Below are 20,464 nucleotides of genomic sequence, written 5' to 3' on the forward strand. Positions count from 1 at the left end.
TATTGCATGTAAAATTCCTGAACTTTTTGTAATTAATTTAAAAATCGAAGGCGGATTTGCCTTGAATTACTTTAGAAGCAACCAAGACCCTCGAAAATTTTGTGAAGATTTTCCGTGTGTTTGAATTATCTTTTCTGCTCTCACAAGGTTCCATTTACAGGTGTTGTTTTGGGGGCTTCGGGGTCTGAAGCGGATCAACTTCATGAAGGTGGACAAGCCCAAGGTCATCATAGAAGTCGGCAACTCCATGTTGGTCTCGGAGGCCATCTTGGACATCGAGAGGAGACCAAACTTCACGATCCCTGTCAAGTTCATCGCCGAAATTGTGAGTCACTTGAGCAGAAACAAATAATACATCAAAATGTTTCCAAACGATATCTAGTTACAGAGTTATTCATAAAAATAAACCTCCCAATTGAGTTAGAACCGAGGTGGTTAACTCATAGAGTAATTTCGGATAGGGTACACCGTCTGCTCGTCACGCTATCTTATTTTCGGCCGGATAGATTCGTGCAACTTCTTAGTCTAATACCGATCCTAATCTTACTCTTATACTATCTAGTCTCAGGTTGTTTAACTAGTCTCTGCTAGGCTCAATAGATCTAGGGTATACTGGTTTATTGCGGCTGCTGAAGTTCTCTTGGAGAGGCAACTAATTTCTAAGTTAAATTCAAATCTCTCTGGTGCTGAAATTACAAGTAATTTCAGCACTTAAAAATAAGTGGGTTGTTAGTTAGATGGATCATGATTGGTTAATATTAAATACTTTACAGTGGTAAAATATCTAATTTATCCAATCATAAAATGTAGTTTAGATCAGGTTCCACCCATCCGGGTTTTACAGAGTTTTTTAGAATAGTCTTTCTGCAATTTAAAGGATGGATGATGGACGTTGGTATTTGGCGAACATCATATTTCTTCTGGGTTTTCTTGTTAGAGAAGTTCCAGGTTCAATCGCTGTGTCTTCTCATGACAACGACTGGGTTTTCGCAACAAACTCAAATCTGATTTCAGAATGGTTGGCTATGACAGGTTTTTCTGTTCCATGTAGAGAACTTCTTTTGTGTTCAACCTAGTCTGGGAATGGCGTGGAGATTGTGCGTGGAGGGGATGCCTGGTTACTCGGATCTGTACGTATACTTGAACATCGAGGTGGTCATTGGTCTAGTTCAATGAAGTCCTTTTCTGCGAAGTCAAGTCGTACTCTAAATCCTTTGAGTTGTGATTGTGGACGGCATATTGATTGTGGTTGGCCATTCTTTTTAGAGTGTAGTGGTGTCCTTTTGTCTTTGGATGTTCGTCTTTGGTGTTGTATGCTGATCTATATACTGCAAAGTATGTTTTACATTTTATAAAATTTTTATTAGTTTAATGTTTTAATTATGATTTTGATTAGTTGTTTTCACAAAAGCTTTTTGTTTTAGTTCGGTCATTTTGAAGAGTTACTCACCCTTGAGTATCTCTTATTAAAAATAGGAGTGTGGTCACAAAGCGTGGATGTAGCGCGGTGGGTTAGGCCGGCTATAGAGCATGCTCAGGACGTCCTCTCTGGTGGGTTAGGCCAGGAGTGGGAGTATGATTTCGTGCGGTTTTCGTGAGAGTTCCTGTTATGTGATAACGTTTTATGTTGGGTTTATAGTGGTTTTTCTTATGTTTCGTTGGTTGTGTCTTTTTTTCAAAAATCAAATTGTTTTTGGTATGGGTTTGTCTTTCGATTTTTTTGTGTTTTATTATTTCTTTCTTAGACTTTATAATAGTCTTCATAAGAATAAATTATCCAGTTTTAAACTGGGTTAATCCGGTTTGGGTACCGTTGGTTTCCTTTTCTTAGTCATGCTGTTATTCTATGTGTTGTGGTGTTTAGTAAGCTGCGTTGGTTAGTTTTCTTTAGTATATAATTCCTTTCCAACCGGGTTAAAGGAAAGTTTGAAACTTGTTATCGTGTGTTAGAGTTGTTGAGTGTGAAAGCTTGAAACTGAAATTCATTATTTAAACAATTCTTCGTGGGCAAGCTGTGCGAGTTTGGATAGAATTCTTGTGCGAGTGAATGAAAATATCGAGTACTGCATTTTCGTTTTATCAATTTACTACATAGAATTTCAATTTTACTGCTAGTTTTGGGGGAAAATTAAGTTACAAATTTTCATCATTATTAGAATAACTGCTTTTAGGGAAATAATTTATAAATTAATTTACTACATTGGTATGAATTTTATTGAATTTATCTAGTGCAAAATATTAATAGAGTTTTGAATGAAGAAGTTTTCTATTTTTTATTTTTCTTTTGTGTAATTTGAAGGTGATCGTGGGATGAAGACTAAAAATCTAAATAAGACATGGATAGGAATGGTTAGTATTTATTTCAAATTTATTAGTAGAGAATATGATAAATTATACTTACCTGTTAGTCGTCGGGGAAAAACCGTGGGGGAAGATGTCGTGTATTATGTCGGAATTTGTTAGTAATTTTGCTAGTATGCGAATGATGTTTTTAGTTTGAAGCAGTGGCCAAAACAATTGAAGTGCTTTAATGGTTTTTAGTTCTTCAGTGCCAACTGCAAAATCATAAGGTGTGTTTTGGATGAGATTATATAATTTGTGATTGTATTTAGTGTTGTGAATGAATTCTAATATCGGGATTTCTATAGGTTGGACAAATTCATGTGGGATAAGGAAGGGTCTGGATTCTTCTGCGTTGAAGGTCTTCGTGATGGGACAAAAAATATACATTTGGGTTATGGGGTCATTATTGCGAAGAATACCGTGAAGGTTAGAATCTTTGATGCAATATGTGAAGTTAAGAAAAAATGGTGAAGTGTACTTAGAGTTAATAAATTGAAAACGATGGTGTGGTTGTCTTGATGGAGTGTGTAGATCAAAGTGATTTTGTATGAAGCGATAATATGTGTATGTGTGGGTTTGTTTAGTGCGTAACATAATGTCGTGTGAGCAGTGCAAATCTCGTTCATGTGGTGCAAGGAAATGAAAGGTTAGTGAAAATAATTGAAATTTTTCTTTAAAACTTTCGTAAGCTTGTGTGTCGGTTAGTGCTTCAGAAATGATGTGATCGAATGTGATCTGTGATTTGTGGGTTAGCGAAACGGTCATCATCTAAAAATTGGTCTTGGTTAGCTCAGATGATGTTATGATCGTAATATTCTAGCGTATATTCGTTAGCTCGGGGTGCAGTGTATGTTTTTAGTGACTTTTTATATCCTATATAAGTAAATTGTCTATGTGTTAGGGGTGTGGTGAGTCGATATAGCATATTTTGATTTCTTTCTATATCGATGTGAGTATTGGATAAAGGTAGGCAAAGGGGGTTAGTAAAATGATAATATGATGTCCAATGAAGTGTAGGCATTAAAACTTGTTCATCTACAAAACTACGTGTGTCGTTAGTGTCGTTAGGGGTATTCAAAGTATACTGTGGAAATGAGGGTAAGGTGATGGCTAAAAAATCTTTTGTGTTAGTGTGATTTGGATGATTAATATATTCACGGGCTGTTCCTGGTTTTGTTGGAAATGGATGGTTTGGGAATTTTCTTTTGAAAGTGCGGTAAGCTCGATTAGTGCTAATTGATGATTCGGTGGATGTGGATGATGGTGCTAATGATGCGGTATAAGCTGAAGAGGGTGTAGGGGTAGGTGGGTTTGATGATTCTATTGTGGATGAAATCTGGTTTATAGTGGGGTTTTCAAGGTGGAAGGGTTGTTGTTGTAGGGTGATAAAATTATCTAGTTCCTGGGAGATTTGGGGAGTATCTGGAGAATTGGATCATCGGTGTGAATGAAATGAAGAGTAGGTTGGGGTGACTTGTGAAGCATAAGAGGGTGTAGAAATGGATGGGAGTGGGTTATTTGGTGGGGTTTTGAAAAGCTGAGGAGTTGGTTTGAAAATTATTGGATGGAGATGGTTCAGAATCTGCAAATTCATCAGGGGTTTCAATATTTGGGTTATTGAGTTGTGAAATGGAGTATAAAACTGATATATGTGAATTAGTGTCTGAATTCATGCCTGATGTTACATTATTGGAAGGGAAATCGGGTGGCGGGAAAGCAAAAAGTGGAATCATTGTAATTGGAGTGTTGAGGTTGGTTGGATGGGAATTTGAGCGGTGTAGGGATCCAAGCTGTCGGCTCATCGTGGGCTAAAAAAGTTATTATTTTGAGATTGAAAAGCGGTGGTATGGGGTTGTTCTATAATTTGTTCATATGTATTTTCATCTAGTGAATGATGTGTCATTATATGTTGAATGGGACTTTGTGATATGGTTGGTCTAAAATTTGGATTATGTGTTATTGCTAAATTTCGAAAATTTCGTGGGGCTAGGGATATTGGATGGTTATGTGGTAGGGGTGGTAACTGTGGTGCTGTAGGCGTTATGTCTACATTATTATGTTCTTCGTCATATGTGTTCTGTCTTGTTGCTATTTTTGTGTTGTATTCTTTTATTTGTGCGTCTAAAAGAATTTTGTTTTTTGATGATGAAAAAATTCCAAAAAATCCTGCAAATAGTATGCGTGCTACACTTGCTTGTCTATTTACTTGTGTGTGTATAGCGCATGTATTATAGATTCCTTTTAAAAGTGAAAAAAGAAATCCTATAAAGTTAAACATTGCGTATAAAATAGTTAATTTTTCTAAGATGTAATAGGGCCATCCTAGAAAATCAAGAATTTCATTTTTGAGTGTAACACAGCTAAAAATATTTATAGGTGAGATATCTTGTGGTCGGTATTTTTCACCGTTTAGATATATATAGTCTTTAATGTCTTTAAAATATCCGCTATAGTCTTGTGTATAAATATCTGCAAATCCTGCGGTTTCGGCAAGTTTGCGTAAGTTTTGGTCAATTGATTGTCTTTGTATAGTGTCCATTTGTGTTAATAATTCTTGGAATTGTTGTGTTCTAATGTGATGTTGGATATCGGATTTTGAATATATTCCAATTGACTGTAGGTCAAAATTTGGGTTTCGAGCAATAGCTCTTATGCTTTCAGGTGAAAATTTTTTGAGTGATTGCATTAATGTGGGATATGGGGTAAGAAGGTAGTATTTATCTTCATCAGGGTTCAGTTGTACTACATTGTGGCTATTTTCTGATCCACATGGGACTGCGGTATCCCAGAAATAGGTTCGTCTTGAAAGTGTGTCAACGAAATGTACTTCATTCTTATAAAAGATAGGGATTCTTTTATAGCATCGTTTATCTTCAAAAACATATAGTGGTGATACTTTTTTGGTACAGGTATAAAACCATAAAATGTTTCCTTCGTAGTCTAAAAAATTTGATCTATTTCCTGATAGTAAATATCCTGCGTAGGGTATTTTTAATACTGCTAGTGCAAGTGATTGTAGGATTTGTGTCCTTTCTAATTCGCATAATTGGTGAAGTGTTTCTAATTCAGCGAGTGACATTTCTTGAAAAATGCGGCTAATTGTGTAGTCTTATTTCATATCTAGGTGAATATCATAGTGGATATTACCGAAATATGTACTATTCATTAGTGATAGTTCTTGTAAACGTGTGCTTCTAGTATCATGGGGCTTTAGATGTCCACCAGGTTGACCTTTACTTTTTTGAAAATCAACTGGTATATATGATGTTCCTTCGTTTATAGGGTGACCTGTGGCGTATGGGTCGATTTTTACTTTTCCAGTGGTCATGTCGAATCCTTTTTCGTATTCAACTAATATCTCGGAGTATTGTGTTTTGTGAAGTGGATTTCTGTATTTACATGCAAGTTCTGTTTCTTGATATATTTGAAAACGTGTCAATTTATTTTCTATATTGTGTATGTTTCTAAAATTAGAACTTTGTTTTCGTGATGGATGGACTTGTTCATATGGAATTGATTGTATAAAATATTTTTCGTGAAAATTTATCATACGAGCGTGTATTTTTGCTACTTGAAATGTTGTACATGTGTCTTCGGGGAACCAAACAATTGTTGCTTGTGTTCGTGTTGTAGGGTCACAATAGCCTTGATCGTTTTTACAGGGTAATCTAATTCCTTGATCATTGTGTTGTCAGATAAATCGCGTGTGAGTTGTATTTTTTCGAGTTGTATTTTCCAATCGAAAAACATGATTTCTTGATATCCTTTATTTTTTGTGTCTGCTTTGCAGTTTGATGGGTCATTTGTACCAATGTGTGGTATCCAGTGTTTATCGTGTATGTCATAAGTTAATCTTCCGTGTGCGCCGTTGTATGGGTATTTTTCATCTAGTTTTATATGTCCTTGATATCTTTCAAGTTCTGCTTGATGTACAGAATCTGCAAAAACTTGGAAATATACTAATTTTCTATCTGTGTTTTTATTTCTTGTGATATTTAGTCTGATTAACTTGTTTTTACAATCTTCGGGATTGAGATGTAAAAGTCGTTCGATATTACTCTGGTAGAACGATTCGTGGTCAAGTCGGTTTTTATTTCCATTTGAGACTTGTGAACAATGGACTTTCTTTTCAGAAAATGTTGCTGTGAATTTATATCCTATAACTGTTGTTGCTCGGGCTTTTGAATAAAGTGTCGCTATTACATTTGTAGTTTCTATGGCTTGTGGTTCTGTTTCGCATTGTGATACCTGATTTATTGCATACTTGTGTAGTGTTTTTTGTTCATTTTCTTCACAATCGTAATGTGTTACTAATAAATCTTGGGGTCCTGATCGGGGGGAAGGGTTTATATTCTGATTGGAGATTACTAGAAAAAAGAGTTGGAGAAAAATTAATATTTTTAGAATATACATGTGTATGATAATCCTGAGTATGGGTTATAAAATGTGATGTAACCAATTGTCTTTTTGGTATATCTGTCGTATTTGTAGATTACTTCAGTTGTTATAAATGGTGGTGGTAGTGATTGAGCTGTTATATTTGGTGGGTTTAATGGGTAGGGATGTTGAGTAATGTTGTTTAGTTTAACCGTGATTTCAAATTTTAATTGTAGACTATTTTGTTGGAGTATTTGGATGTTATGATCACGAATGTCTTCGTGGATGTCTTGTCGATATTGTAGTCTATTAAGTGTCCAGTTGTGGAGTCGGTTACTTTCTGGGTGTTGTCCAAATAATGGTGGAGGTGCTGTGAATGTATTCCAGTCTAGTCTTAAAGGAATATTTGTTGATGATTGTTCTCGGTATCTAGCGTCGAGGTTATTTGGGAAACTTAAGTTAAAAGGCGGTGGTGAAATCTGACTGATTGATGGTGTTGATGGCAGTGATAATGTTTCTGGTAGTGATGAGGATGTTGTTGTATCCGTAGAATTATCTATTGGACCATTGATTAAATTTGGTTCACCTTGTGTGAATGAATGTGTTGTCCAATACGGTAGTCGTGATGTTTGGTTTGTGGGGTTAAAGGGATTTTCACGAATTTGTTCAGATGTTGGTGTTGAACCTAAGTAATCTGAGGGTAGGCTTGAGGTGCTACGTTGTGAAAGAAGCGTAGGGGTTTCTGGTAATATACCAATGGGGTTTTCTGGAGTACTTTGTGTTGGGGATTGAGGTATATCAAAATGAACTCGGGGAGTTTGAAAATTTCTGTTTCGTCGAGGATGTATAATTTGTCTATTTATTTCGACTGTATTTTGGTTTTGACTAGGATTTCGTATTCTACTTAATTCTTGTGGTAGTGTTGGGTATAAGTTATATGTTGGTTCGCTTAGAGGTGCTTGTCGTTGAACTGGTTCTAGTGGTTCAGATAAGCGAGCGTGTCGTTCTTCAAAGGTATATGGGTTATCTTGAAAGGAAATTTGTGTGGATGTTTGGGGGTTTTGGGTAGTTGAAGATGGTGTTGGGTTATCTTGGGATGATGTCGGTGAAGACTGACTGAGTGATTGTTGGTTAGCAATTTTTGATGGTTTTTTATTTATTCTTTTAGTGGAAAAATTTATGTTTATTATAGTATTCTTCTAGAAAAAGAATTAGGAGGATTGTTGCTAGGGCGAATGTGATGATTGCTTTCTTTATACATTTGCATATTGTCAAGATGAGGGATGATAGAAATGTTATAAAAATTACAAATAGTAAAAAAATATCTGTTCTACTAAAAATGGTTCGTATCATTTAGATAAGTTTTGTGAATCGTACCTGTGGATATAGTCAATAGCTTTCGAAAGTTGGAGGTATAGTTCAAATATGGAATAGAAAATTAAAAAAATATTGCAAAAAATGATTAAGATTATTACAAAAGATTCAAAGGTATCAAAAAGAAATATGATTAAAAGTTTAAATATCGTTAAAAAGTTTATGAGAATGTTAAGAATTATGTTGACTGGTCGAGAGAAGAGCATTTAAGAAATGGCTTCTCGATCGAATATTTTTTGGTGTTTGGGGCAATTTTCAAGTGTGGTCGGATTATTTATTGGTTTTTTGACAAGTGGGTTGAGTTTTGTGAAAAATTGTTGGGGGCAAATTTTATGGTGATCGGGAGGTCTTCTTTTTCTTTATTTTTATTTGTCAAATGATCTGGGGTATTTTTGAGTTTTTTATACTTTGGGCTAATTAAAATGGTCGTTCTTTTACTTTAGGCTAATTTAACATAATTGTCTGGGGGGTATTTGAGATCGGAGTTGGGGAAATATTGTTGATCTTTGGGTTATTAGATAAGGGAGGGTTATGATATTATGGTGATATTTATTTTAGTTGTCAAGTTGGAGTGGTTCGCTTATTTTTGACCTGGAGGTCGCAAAGTTATAGTTATAGATATGCCTGGAGTTTATTATCGTTCGTCTAGTTGATCTGTGTTAGAGTTAGAGAAAGTGACGGATTGGATGAATCCTATTGGCTAATTATGAACTAGAATCGCTGCGTGTTTGTCAGCATGTTATTTTGAAAAATGAAAGTTCAAAATATTTCAGAGGTGCAAAGATTATTAAATATGAAATTAAAGCTGTTTTTGAAATTCGACTTTCTTTAATATTTTAGATTGTGGGATGAATGTTTTATAGTTTTTACGTGGTTGATTTCTAAGTCGTGATGACTCTCTATGTTCTGATTTGTCAATTTGTTCTTGGGGTATTATTTTTTCTGTCAATTTTCTATTTTTTCTTTCTTTTTGAGGTATATTTTGATCTAGCTTTTTTGTATTGTTTTTTGTTGTGGTTGATTTTTTATTTTGATTTTCGAGATGAATGTCATGTTGTTCCTTTGTTTTATTCTCCGTATGTGGGTTATTTTGAATAACTTTTAAACTTGTGAAAGAATATAATTGAGTTAGTTCGCGTAGTGCGTATTCTTTTGGGTAATAAGGTAATAGATTGTTTCGATGTTGAACAATTTCTTTTTTGTCTGAGTCGGTGATTTTATATGTGACATCAGTGGGTTTGGCAATTATTTGGTAAGGTCCTTTTCGAAGGGTTTGTAATTTTTTAGAGATTCCTTTGTGAGTGTTAAAATTGGGTATTAAAACAAATGTTCCAATTTTTAAATCGGAGGCTGGTGTAAAGCGTGAATTTATTTGTTCATTAATGTTTTGCCTTTGTAACAACTTTTTTGTTACTTTTTGGTAAATTTCATTGTGTTTTTTATCTCTGTTTAAAATCCATTCGGTGTGTGTACCGGAGGCTAATTTAAGAATTTGTGGGTGATGAAAATGATCTTCATCGTGTGTGTGTAAAGGTAGGTTATAACAAATTGAGTCTTTATTCGGTTGGCAAAGACTTTGTGCATTTTTATGAGAGTTTGCTGTAAACATAATTGATTTGCGTGGCTTTTGATTAAAAACCATTTCATATGGTGACATTCCTAGAGTTGTCGTGATTTGTGAATTATATGCTAAGGGAAATAGTTTTACATCTGCTGACCATTCAGTGTATTTTGTATCATTTCCATTGATGATACAACTAAGATATTCTTGTAGTGAACGGTTCATACCTTCGACTAAGCCGTTTGTCCAAGGTGCATGAGAGGTACGTGGTTTGTGTTTGATGTTATATAAATTACATAGTGTGATGATTTCATTATTTATGAATTCTGTACCGTTGTCTGTAACTAAAATTCTGGTAGTCCGAATTTGGCTATCCAGTGTTCATAGAGTGTTGTGTAAGCGTAATAAGCGTTACAATACGGTACTGGGTTAAGTGCTACATAATGTGTAAACGCGTCAACAATTACCATAATGTAGGAGTTTCCTTCGGATGATGGTGAAATTGGTCCTTTTGTATCAAATGAAATACGGTGGTTAAAGTACAAACTTTGTCCTTTAAAGTCTTGTTTTTGTGCTATTTGTTTTTGATTTGGATAAGGTTTATTTAGCTGACATACTCTACAATCATTGCATAGTACTTTCATCCAAATTGGTGCATTTGGAAAATAAAAGTTTTGTATGAAATTTGAATATGTTTTCTCTGATCCAGAGTGTCCTTTAATGTTTTGTGTATGTGAGATATTAAAAGCTATAAGAATCATACTTAGAGGGAGACAGGGAACTGTAGATTCATTTAATTGGTATTCTAGAAGGTCTGTGTTTTCGTTAATTGTTGTATTATTAAATTTTCGAAAATATCGGAGGAGTGTTTTATTTCCTAAAATAGTTGTATCTGCCTTGACGGGTTTAGTTTTATATTTGTGCCATGATTTTAGTTGTCTAATTACTGGGTCAAGATTTTGATATTTTTTCAAGGTATTAATTGTAATTTTATCTGTTGGGGGGAGAAAAATGTTTTCTATTTCTAATTTAGATAAAAGAATTGTATCAAGTGGGTCATGGAGGTCAAAAACTTGATTTATTGTGTATTTTGAATCGTTTGTTTGCGGTCCTGATAAATTTATTTTATCAGTTAGATTTTCTTTTTCGATTAATGGAAAAAGGACTTTTTTATGCGAGTGTTGTTTTACTCTTTTTTGTTGGGTGTTATTTTTTATCCATTGTGAATATGGAATTGGTTTAAAAGTTGATGTTCCAAGTAGATCAACTTCGTAGTGGTTATTTTGGCAATCTAAATAAAGTGGGAAGTGTTGTAGATTGTTTATTTGTGATTGTTCAACGTCAGTTTTTACTGCATATTTGCATTCTAGTCGGGGTGATGTTTCGTTTTCTGCAAGGTAAAATTTTATATTTTTGGGTATTTCAACTGTAGTTTTACGTGTAAGTAATTCAGGTGGTGTATTTCGACTTAAAGTGTCTGGTAATGCAAGATTCTTTCCTGCTGTCCAAACTATATGTAAGTTTGGGAATTTCATTAGAATTAATTGAAATCTATAAACTCGGTGATTTGGGTTGGATTTTTGTGTAAGGAGAAAAATGATTGGTTTGTGATCTGTAAATAGAACTGTTGGATGTTTTGATCCAAGTATCAGAAATTCATATTCTGTTAGTGTATATATTATGGCTGTACATTCTCTCATTAGAGTTGAGAGTCGTAGCTCTGCTTGAGTGAATAGTCGAGAATTTGCAGATATAAGGTTCATTTTGTTTGTACCATTGTGTGATTGTAATAATGCTGCGCCGATGCCAAAATTCGAAGCATCGCACATTGCATAGAATGGTTGATTTGGATCTGGAATTGTATTCGAAATTTGTTCAGTTAAGAGTTTTTTAATTTCTTCAAATCGTGCTTGATGTTCTGTGTTCCATTCAAAATTGTTTTGTTGTCTAAGTATATTATAGAATGGTCTTAGGTATAATTGCATTTTATAGACATATTTGCTTTAACAATTTAACATTCCAAGGAATTCTTGGATTTTCTTTTTGTTTGTTGGTGGTTGGAGCTTTTGAATAGCATCAATGCGTGATTTTAATGGAGTGATTGTTTTTCTTTCTATATTTTGTCCTAAGAATTTAACTCTTGTTAAAAAGAAGTGTGGTTTATCGGGGGCGGCCTTCAGATTTTCGTTCTGAAATATTTTGTGATAGTGTTCTAAAACATTGAACATTTCTTCTTTTGTCTGTGATTGAATAAAAACATCGTCTAAATAGGTGATTGCGTTTTTCTTGAGTATTAGTGGTCTAAAAATTTTACTCATAAAATCTGAAAATGCTGCTGGTCCTATGGATATTCCATAGAATAGGCGGTTGAATTCATATTGCTGATTTCCAATAACAAATTGTGTTAAGCGTCGCGATTGTTCATCTAGTGGCATTTGATTATATGCACTATTCATATCTGCGGTTGTAAAAAATTTTCCGTTTATTTTTGTTAAAATAACTTGTATTGGTTCAATAGGCCAATTGCATTTTGATTCGTCTATTAGTGAATTAAGATATCTAGCGTCTAGAACTATTTTTAATGATTCTCCTTTTGCTAGGATGATAACAGGGTTGATAAATGTGTTACCTTTTGGTTGTTCTTCTTTGTTTACCGGTGAGATAATTTTGTATTGTTCTAAAATATCGAGTAATCTGTTCACTTTATCGTGTAAATGAATTGGTACTTTACTTGCTCTTTGTTTTTTGAAAAATGCGTCAGGTTTTAATGGAAGATGTAGTGATGAACTGATTTTACCAACATCAAATTTGGATGTTGCATAGACTGATGAATATTTTATTAGCTGTTTGGCTAACTTATCAAATTCGTCTTGTGTTATTTGTGAATGTTGGATGTTAAACATTGTTAAAAATTTCTGTTGATTCTCTGTATAGTTATTTATGTTGAATGTAGGTTTGAAATATGGGGTTTTTGTGAAATAATCTGTATTTCTTTTTTCATTACTTATTATATTATTTATGGATAATTCTTCATTAAGAATTGTGGATTGACAAATATCTAATAACTGAAGTATATTATTTACGCGGTATGCTTTTTCGTGTACTGGTGATATCGTAACGTTGGTTGCGCAATATCCCAAAAGTCCTAAAGGTAATGTTACTTGTTAGGGTGTATTATTGTATACATGTAACGAAATAATATCTGAATTCGAGTTTTTCAAATATTTTATGGATGAAATTGTGATTTTGAAAAATTTATGGATAGGTTTGAATTCAAAGTCTGACATATAGAGTTGTTGTTTATTCTGTTTTTTATCATATTGGTGAACTTGTTTTATTGAAAAATTATATATGTTTCCTGATAGTGGTTTCAGGTGTTTTCTTTGTTGGTTATATATTGGATAAAATTTTGAAAAGAATGGTGGTTGTTTATTTAATCTTTGAAAAAATGTTAGGGATGTGTCTTTTGTTTTTGTGTATTTATCTTTGATTAATATTTTACTATTCAAAATGTTGATTGTTGGTATATATTTAGAGATAAATGGTATTCCAATGATATTGGGTTTAATATCAGTGATATGAAATATTTGTTTAAATGGTTTATTTAAAATTTTATTTTGCTCTATTGTTCTTGTGGGGAGAAGAAATAATTGAATTTTTCCATAGTTTACCAATGTTGATCCTTGTGCTGTTGCTAGTTTACTGGAGGTTTCAAGAGGCGTTAGTTTTGGGTGTAATGTTTTTATCTCATTCCATGTGGGAATGTTTATTATGTTTGATTCTGCTCCTGAATCAATTAAAAAATAATTTCAAGATCTGGTGGTTGAAATTCTTTGTTTCTTGGGCTTTCTAAAAGAAATGGTATTGTCCAAATTTTTTCTTTGGGTTGTTCTTTTTGTGTATTTTGATAGATGTGATTTGTATTCAAGCATTTTGTTTTGTCATTTTCATGAGATTGATTTGTAGTGTTGATTTCGTTAGTTTCTTGTGCCGTTTGTGTAGAATGGATGGGTTCAATATAATAATTGTGAAGGAGTTCTAATTGATTTTCATATACATGTGATGAAAAAGGTTGTTCATATATAATAGGTTCGTAGTCATTTTCGACTGCTATCATATTGATGGAGATAGTGTTTTCTGTATCACTTTCTGAATCTGATGATTCACAGTTTATTTGATTTAGTTGTAGTTCGTTATTTCCTGTGTCATCAATACCTGGGGGGTCTGATGTTGATTCTGGATTTGATTGTACTTGATTAATATGTCTTTGATGTTTAGGTGTACTACTTCTGTGGCGATTGTTGGAATTATTATAGTGGTTATTATTTCTGTGTGGTGATTGGGAATAGTTTCTATAGCGATTATTATAACTTGAATGTCGATTTTGTGAATTGTTTCGTGATCTGTTTTGATAATTATTGTTTGGTCTGTTATAGTTTGATCTATTGTATGAGTTATTCCTTGATCGATTGTTCGGGTAATTCTGGTTTCGGTTGTTTGAATAACTTCTATTTCGATTATTGGAATAGTTTCTATTTCTATTGTATGATGAATTTCGTGATTGATTGTTTGGATAGTAATTATTCCTTGATTGGGAATTAGATCTAGAGACAAATTGTGTTGTATTTGAATTTGATCTGGAGTAGTTATTTTGACTATTTGGTCTATTATAATGATTTTGTGATGAATTTTGTGTATTTCTTCGTTCTGGTGATCTTCCTCTATAACTTGAGTTATATGGTGATTGAGTTCTCGTGTAATTGGTATTGTTCGGAAGTGGTTTTCCTGAACTGTTGTTGCTGTATACATTTTTGTTCGGTAGATTTTGATCTTTTTTCATGTATTGATAGAATGATTTATTTGGTTCTTTATATTTTTGAGGTTTGTTTTGATTGTCCTGTTGTTTTTGTCTACATTCAGAAATACTATGTCCGTATCGTCGGCAATAATTACACCATTTTTTGAAAGATGGTTTGCCTTTAAAGTTTGGGTGTTTTTCATAAATATTAAGTATTTCAGTGATTTTTTCAACAAGGTCTGTATCTGATTCCTGTATATTGTTGATATTTGTGGTATTTGTTTCAATTCGGTTAACATATTGTAATTTCAGATTTTCTGTTTCTTCAAGTTTCATTGTAATTTCCGCTTGCTCTAGTTTGTCTACTAGTTTTCGAAAATCTAAATCGGGCTCTCGAATTGAGGAGGGATGGGATGCTCTCTTTTTTATTGCTATTTTCCTTAATTGAGGTGTTAAGGTCATCATTAAGACTTCTGTCATTTTTGTGTTTTTATAGTCGTGTGTATTTAAAGAATATGCTTTTCGAACTAGTGTTTCGATACGTACTGCTAATTGTTTGATGGTTTCATTTGGTAATCTGCGAATTTCATTACATAAAACTCTTTGTTGTTGTTTGTTTCTTTCGGAGTCAAACATTTTTGAAAATTCTTGTGTAAATCTTTTCCAATTTGATTTTATTTCTATAGGCAATACTGAAAACCATTTTTGTGCTGCGCCGTCTAAGGTTGTCTGTATCAACGCTGTGCGTCGATGTATCCAATTTTGATGTAGTGGCGTATTAATTGGTTCAGGTCCTATATTTAAAATTAAATTTGCTGTTACTGCATTTAAATAATCTTCTACAGAATATTCAGGGTCTGTTCCTGTGAATACCATTAATGGTTTGTTTGATGTTATTGATGATCCACCCATAAGGTGTGGATTCATTGTCATTTGTAATGATTCTGCTGCATTTGGCATTTGTGAAAAATTTGAAAGTTGATTTTTTGTTATTTCGTGTTGTTGAAGGTAATATGGAAGTGGTATTTCATTTTGCATTTGTGTTGGTTGATACGAGTGTGTAATCATTGGGTTTTGTGGCTGAATTGGTTGAAAAGATTGTGTATCAATCGGGTTTTGCATTTGTATTGGTTGTTGATTTTGTGTATCTATTTGATGTGGAGAAAAAATTCTATGATATGTATATGGTTTTTGCACTCCTTGTCCGCGATATTGTTGGGTATATGGTGCAAATATATCTGGTTGTAAATAATCATCATCAGAGGATAGGTAATCCGTTTGATGAGGTGCTTGTTTTTTATTTTTATTCTGTTGAAAGAATGGGTAATTTTCACTATGATCCTGTGGAGGATGTGAATTAGTTTGAAAATTTACTGAGTTGGTTGTTGCCATTGGGTTATCCCAATATCGAGATTTTATCTGATTATTATTATTTTTTCGTGGGGGATAGTTTATTTTTGATGAATGTGCGTAATTATAATTGTGTTCCGCAAAAGTGTTTCTTGTGAACGTTCTGCGTGTTTGATGGTGTTTGAATATCTTGTTGAGTGAGATTCCTAGTTCCGTTGAGGTTTTCATTGTGTATGACGGTCGAGTTTAGGCTGTTATTTCGCGTATCAGGTAGAAATGTATTGTAGTTTAATGGTGTTGCATCAATTGTTAATGGTACTACTCTTACATAATCTCTTGTATAAGATATTGTACTTATTGCTTGACTTGCAATTGATTGTGGGATATTTATAAATGCATAATGAGACCATTCGGGGTCCCAAACGTAGTCTGAGTGTTCTGTGATGGCGGTATCATCGTTTGAATTTTGAGGTCTGAAATTTTTTCTTGCTTGTGAAATTAAATCTATATTATGTGTGAAATAATCTATTATAAACCATGCCAAAATTTTTTGTAAGTCATGTTTTGTATGTTCTGAAACATCATTTTAGTGAAATTTTCTTTAATTATATGTAGGAAAGTTGAAAATAGTGTGATTTCATGTCGTACCCTTATATGTTTAGATGTCTCTGTCGGTGAGACATTTGGGATTGGGATTTCGTTTTCTAATATTGAGATATAACTATATATTATGGCAAAAACTTCATTAGTAAATATGGAGTTTGCTCTTTGTGAGTTATGATATTGTATGCTTTTTATATATTCTGAGAATACTTTTGAAAATTCTAAATCAAGATCGTCTGTTTGAATTATATATTTGCGGTGATTCGGGTTTGGTGAACTAAATTCTATGGTGTAGATTCCGTATTGTTGTGTCAAATTACATATATCTTTCAGATAGTGATCAATAATTTGTCTTTTGATCTTTACATCTGGGAACTCTGCTTTACATGGGCTGATTCCGGGTTCAAATAAATTTAGAAGTAAATTCTTGCAAAATATTTGCTGTCCTCTATCATTGGGTGCATCTACGAGGAAGGGGTAGATATCATCATCATCTGGACTATCTTCACTTGGAGTGTGTGTTTGGCTCATTTTTTTGTTTAATGACTGTTAATAGGTAATTATCGATGTGTCTAATTGGTTGATTCCAATTATATAAATGTACTGGTTTGTGTTTATATTGCTTTTTTATTCTTCTTTTTCCTCTTTTTGATGAATTTGAAGTTGTTTCTGAGTCGGAAAAATATAATTGATCGTGAATGGGGCAATTTTTATGTATAGATTCTTTTAATTTAGAAAGTTCGTCTAAATTGCTGGCTTCTGATTCTGAAAATGCGTTTCTTTTTTTGGAAAATCTTTTTCGTGTTATTTGTCTTTGTTTAGTTATTATTTTCCTTTTTAGTGTTTGTCGTTTTGTTCTGATATATCCAACTGTTTGTGTGTGAGGTGTGATTACAAGGTCGTATTTTTTGTTATCTATTTCACAGTTGTGCAAAACGATTGTTTGTTTGTTTCCTAGATTTTTAAATGACATAAAGTTTAGGATGACGGATGCTAAAAGTTGTTAGATGATTTCTATTTTCTTAAATTGTTAGTCCTTACGATTTTTTGGTTAGCTTAACCTGGGTCTATTTGTTCAGGGTTGGAGAGAAAAGTATATCGATTCCGAAGAATGATTTTTTACTTTCTCGTGGCTAGTATAAGCTAAGGTGTTAGCTTACTTAATCTTACTTAGGGGTAATGATTGTGTTCAAGGGTTGGAGAATAGTAAATCGATCCACAAGGTTCAGGTATAATTAGAACGCGAGTAGTTCGTTAGATACTATTTTAAACTTACTAAGTCTACGATTTATCCTGGGTCTGGTAAGAGGAGGGTTCAAGTGAAGGATGAATAACCGAAGTTCTTCACTGTTTATCCTAATTTGAATGATTAGTTTTGTTCAAAAATTTCTATTAGTCTTGGGTTTTTTGAAAGGGTTGGATAGTGAATCGACGTTTGAGGTCGTTAGACACTAGCTAAGTGGGTGGGGAAGAACAAAATTGTTCTTTTTGATCCAAGGATAGGCCTTGATGATCAAGTTTTGTAAATTTAATTAAATAGAAAATTAATTAAGATCCAAGGATAAGCCTTGATGATCTGATTTTAAGATTAAGTGAATTTAAGTTTAAAATGGTTTAAATTTATCTAAGAAAAGATTTAGTGTTTTAATGATATTAGTGAGCTTATGATTGCTGTTATGTTTTAGGTGATGAAGCTGGGACAACTGATGATTTTTTGATTACTAACAGTTTATTGTCATGCTACTAATTTTTATTTTGATTTTCAATAAATATTTTCCAAACATGTTTTGTAGAATACTGCAGAATTTTAGGAAAACGATCTGAGATATTTTTATCAATCGTTATTGTATATTAATATTTTGTTTAGCGCCTGAAATGAGCATGAAGATTGACTTCAAGATTTAAGTTTGCAAATGAAAATCTAAATTCATTGCTAATAAGATTCTAAATATAAAAGTTTGTGTTGGCTTTTGCCGTACTATCATATAACTATTTGGTACGTTTCTACTTTGTCGTATGTCGTCTCTGGTTCGAGGTCTTCTTCCAATTCCGGGTAGTTCTCTTATCGTTCGGAATATTGGCTTTGATCTATTGAGTCGTAGAGACATTTCGATTAAATTATCGTCGTGTAACATTTTAAAAATGTTTTGTCTAAATTCTAATCTATTTTTGGTTAATTCTAAGCTATTAAGGTCTTGTTCGAGACTTATGGTCGCACCAGATGAGTTAGAACCGAGGTGGTTAACTCATAGAGTAATTTCGGATAGGGTACACCGTCTGCTCGTCACGCTATCTTATTTTCGGCCGGATAGATTCGTGCAACTTCTTAGTCTAATACCGATCCTAATCTTACTCTTATACTATCTAGTCTCAGGTTGTTTAACTAGTCTCTGCTAGGCTCAATAGATCTAGGGTATACTGGTTTATTGCGGCTGCTGAAGTTCTCTTGGAGAGGCAACTAATTTCTAAGTTAAATTCAAATCTCTCTGGTGCTGAAATTACAAGTAATTTCAGCACTTACAAATAAGTGGGTTGTTAGTTAGATGGATCATGATTGGTTAATATTAAATACTTTACAGTGGTAAAATATCTAATTTATCCAATCATAAAATTTAGTTTAGATCAGGTTCCACAATAATGGCTAGTGCTTTTAAAAAAAGAATTTGTATATTTTAGCAGTCTTTTGGATTGGCCAAAATAACTCTCCGACTTCTATTGGAAAAGTCAAGCGACCCTGTTATTTAAATAATTTCTGCACGACGCGCAACTTTTTGAACAAAAGCGCCTTTTGATTTAAAAAAAAATATCCTCGGCCACCTACAAATGAATGGCCTAAAAATACAAAAAAAAACAATTATTTGGGCGATAAGTGGATAAAGTTACTCAGCTGGAAACCGCACACACCCCGTTACCTGTTTCTTAGTTCGACTAGTGCTTCATTCCTGATTTACACTACATAGGTGTAGACTTTTATTCAGACTCTAAGACAACGTTTTGGATCTCTTTAACTATTCCCTTCAACCCCTATGAAACCTAGTAAAGAATAACCACACCCTGATGCGCATTTTAAGATGCACATTTTAAGATCCACATTCATGATGCACATTTTAAGTTTTTTTTTTCACCACCAAAATATCAGCACACAGCTTTAGTTTCATGATTTATATCGAAGAATTATATTTCACCTACCGTGGGATTCTTTTGACATCCGATGAAACTTTTGTTTCGTGGTAAAACTTTGTATTCAGATGCATGAACCAAAGGGAGTCAAAACATCTCATTTTTTGAAATTTTGACATAAAAAAGGATTATAATAGATTATAAATGATTATGAGAGAGTTTCGGAGAAATTATAATCAATTATGATTGATTAGCATTTATTATAATGTCACGAAAAATGTTATCATTATAATGGATGGTAGGGGGGGATCAAAGTTAAAGAGATCAAACTTTTGTGTTTGTTTCTAATCTCACTTCCTGAGAGCTTTTCTTTTAGTCCATATTTGGTTGTTTTTAGGATCTTCCAGAACGGGAGGTGTACATGCCCCCCGTGACCATCCGGGTGATGGACTGCAGGAAGTTCGGCAGGGAGACCCTGGTGGGGACCCACAGTATTCACTCCCTAGCCCCCCTCATACACCAAAACGACACTGACAAGGGGGATCAAAATGATGATCAAATGTCAACGTTCTGTGAGTCAAAAAAGCTAATAAATGAAAACAAATAAAAAAAAATTCAATCACGTTTTTTTTAATCCGAAGAGTTTGTCAACTTTGACCGGTACAAAAAGCCAAAAAATGAGTGTCAAATTAATAATTTCACTTCATTTGTTGCCCATTTTGATCAGTTTGGTTTTACAAATAGTTTATTGAAAACTAAATTGTTCAGTTTATCAAAATTCCTCCAAAGCGTGCCTCCAAAATTCGTGTGCATTTCATATGAGAAGTTACTTAAGATCAAGGAAGCGGTTTGCTACATGTTTAATAATAATAAATTGTTTCCAGTATATGTCGACATTCATTAAAATAATTTTTTAAATAAGTTATCATCTTAAAAAA

General features: G+C 33.4%; 1 protein-coding gene across 1 annotated transcript in view; it reads left to right on the forward strand.

Annotated features, from left to right (window-relative positions):
- Window positions 1–20,464, forward strand: part of LOC134857159 (otoferlin-like) — a gene marked incomplete in the record, with an annotated part of 123,098 nt that overhangs the window by 72,112 nt on the left and 30,522 nt on the right. Inside the window, 2 exon segments of the mRNA XM_063873537.1 lie at window positions 161–325; window positions 19,924–20,098. Of these exon segments, the coding sequence (XP_063729607.1) occupies window positions 161–325; window positions 19,924–20,098 (340 nt within the window).

This window comes from Symsagittifera roscoffensis, chromosome 1 (genome assembly GCF_963678635.1).
Source record: "Symsagittifera roscoffensis chromosome 1, txSymRosc1.1, whole genome shotgun sequence".
NCBI classification, from domain to species: Eukaryota; Metazoa; Xenacoelomorpha; order Acoela; family Convolutidae; genus Symsagittifera; species Symsagittifera roscoffensis.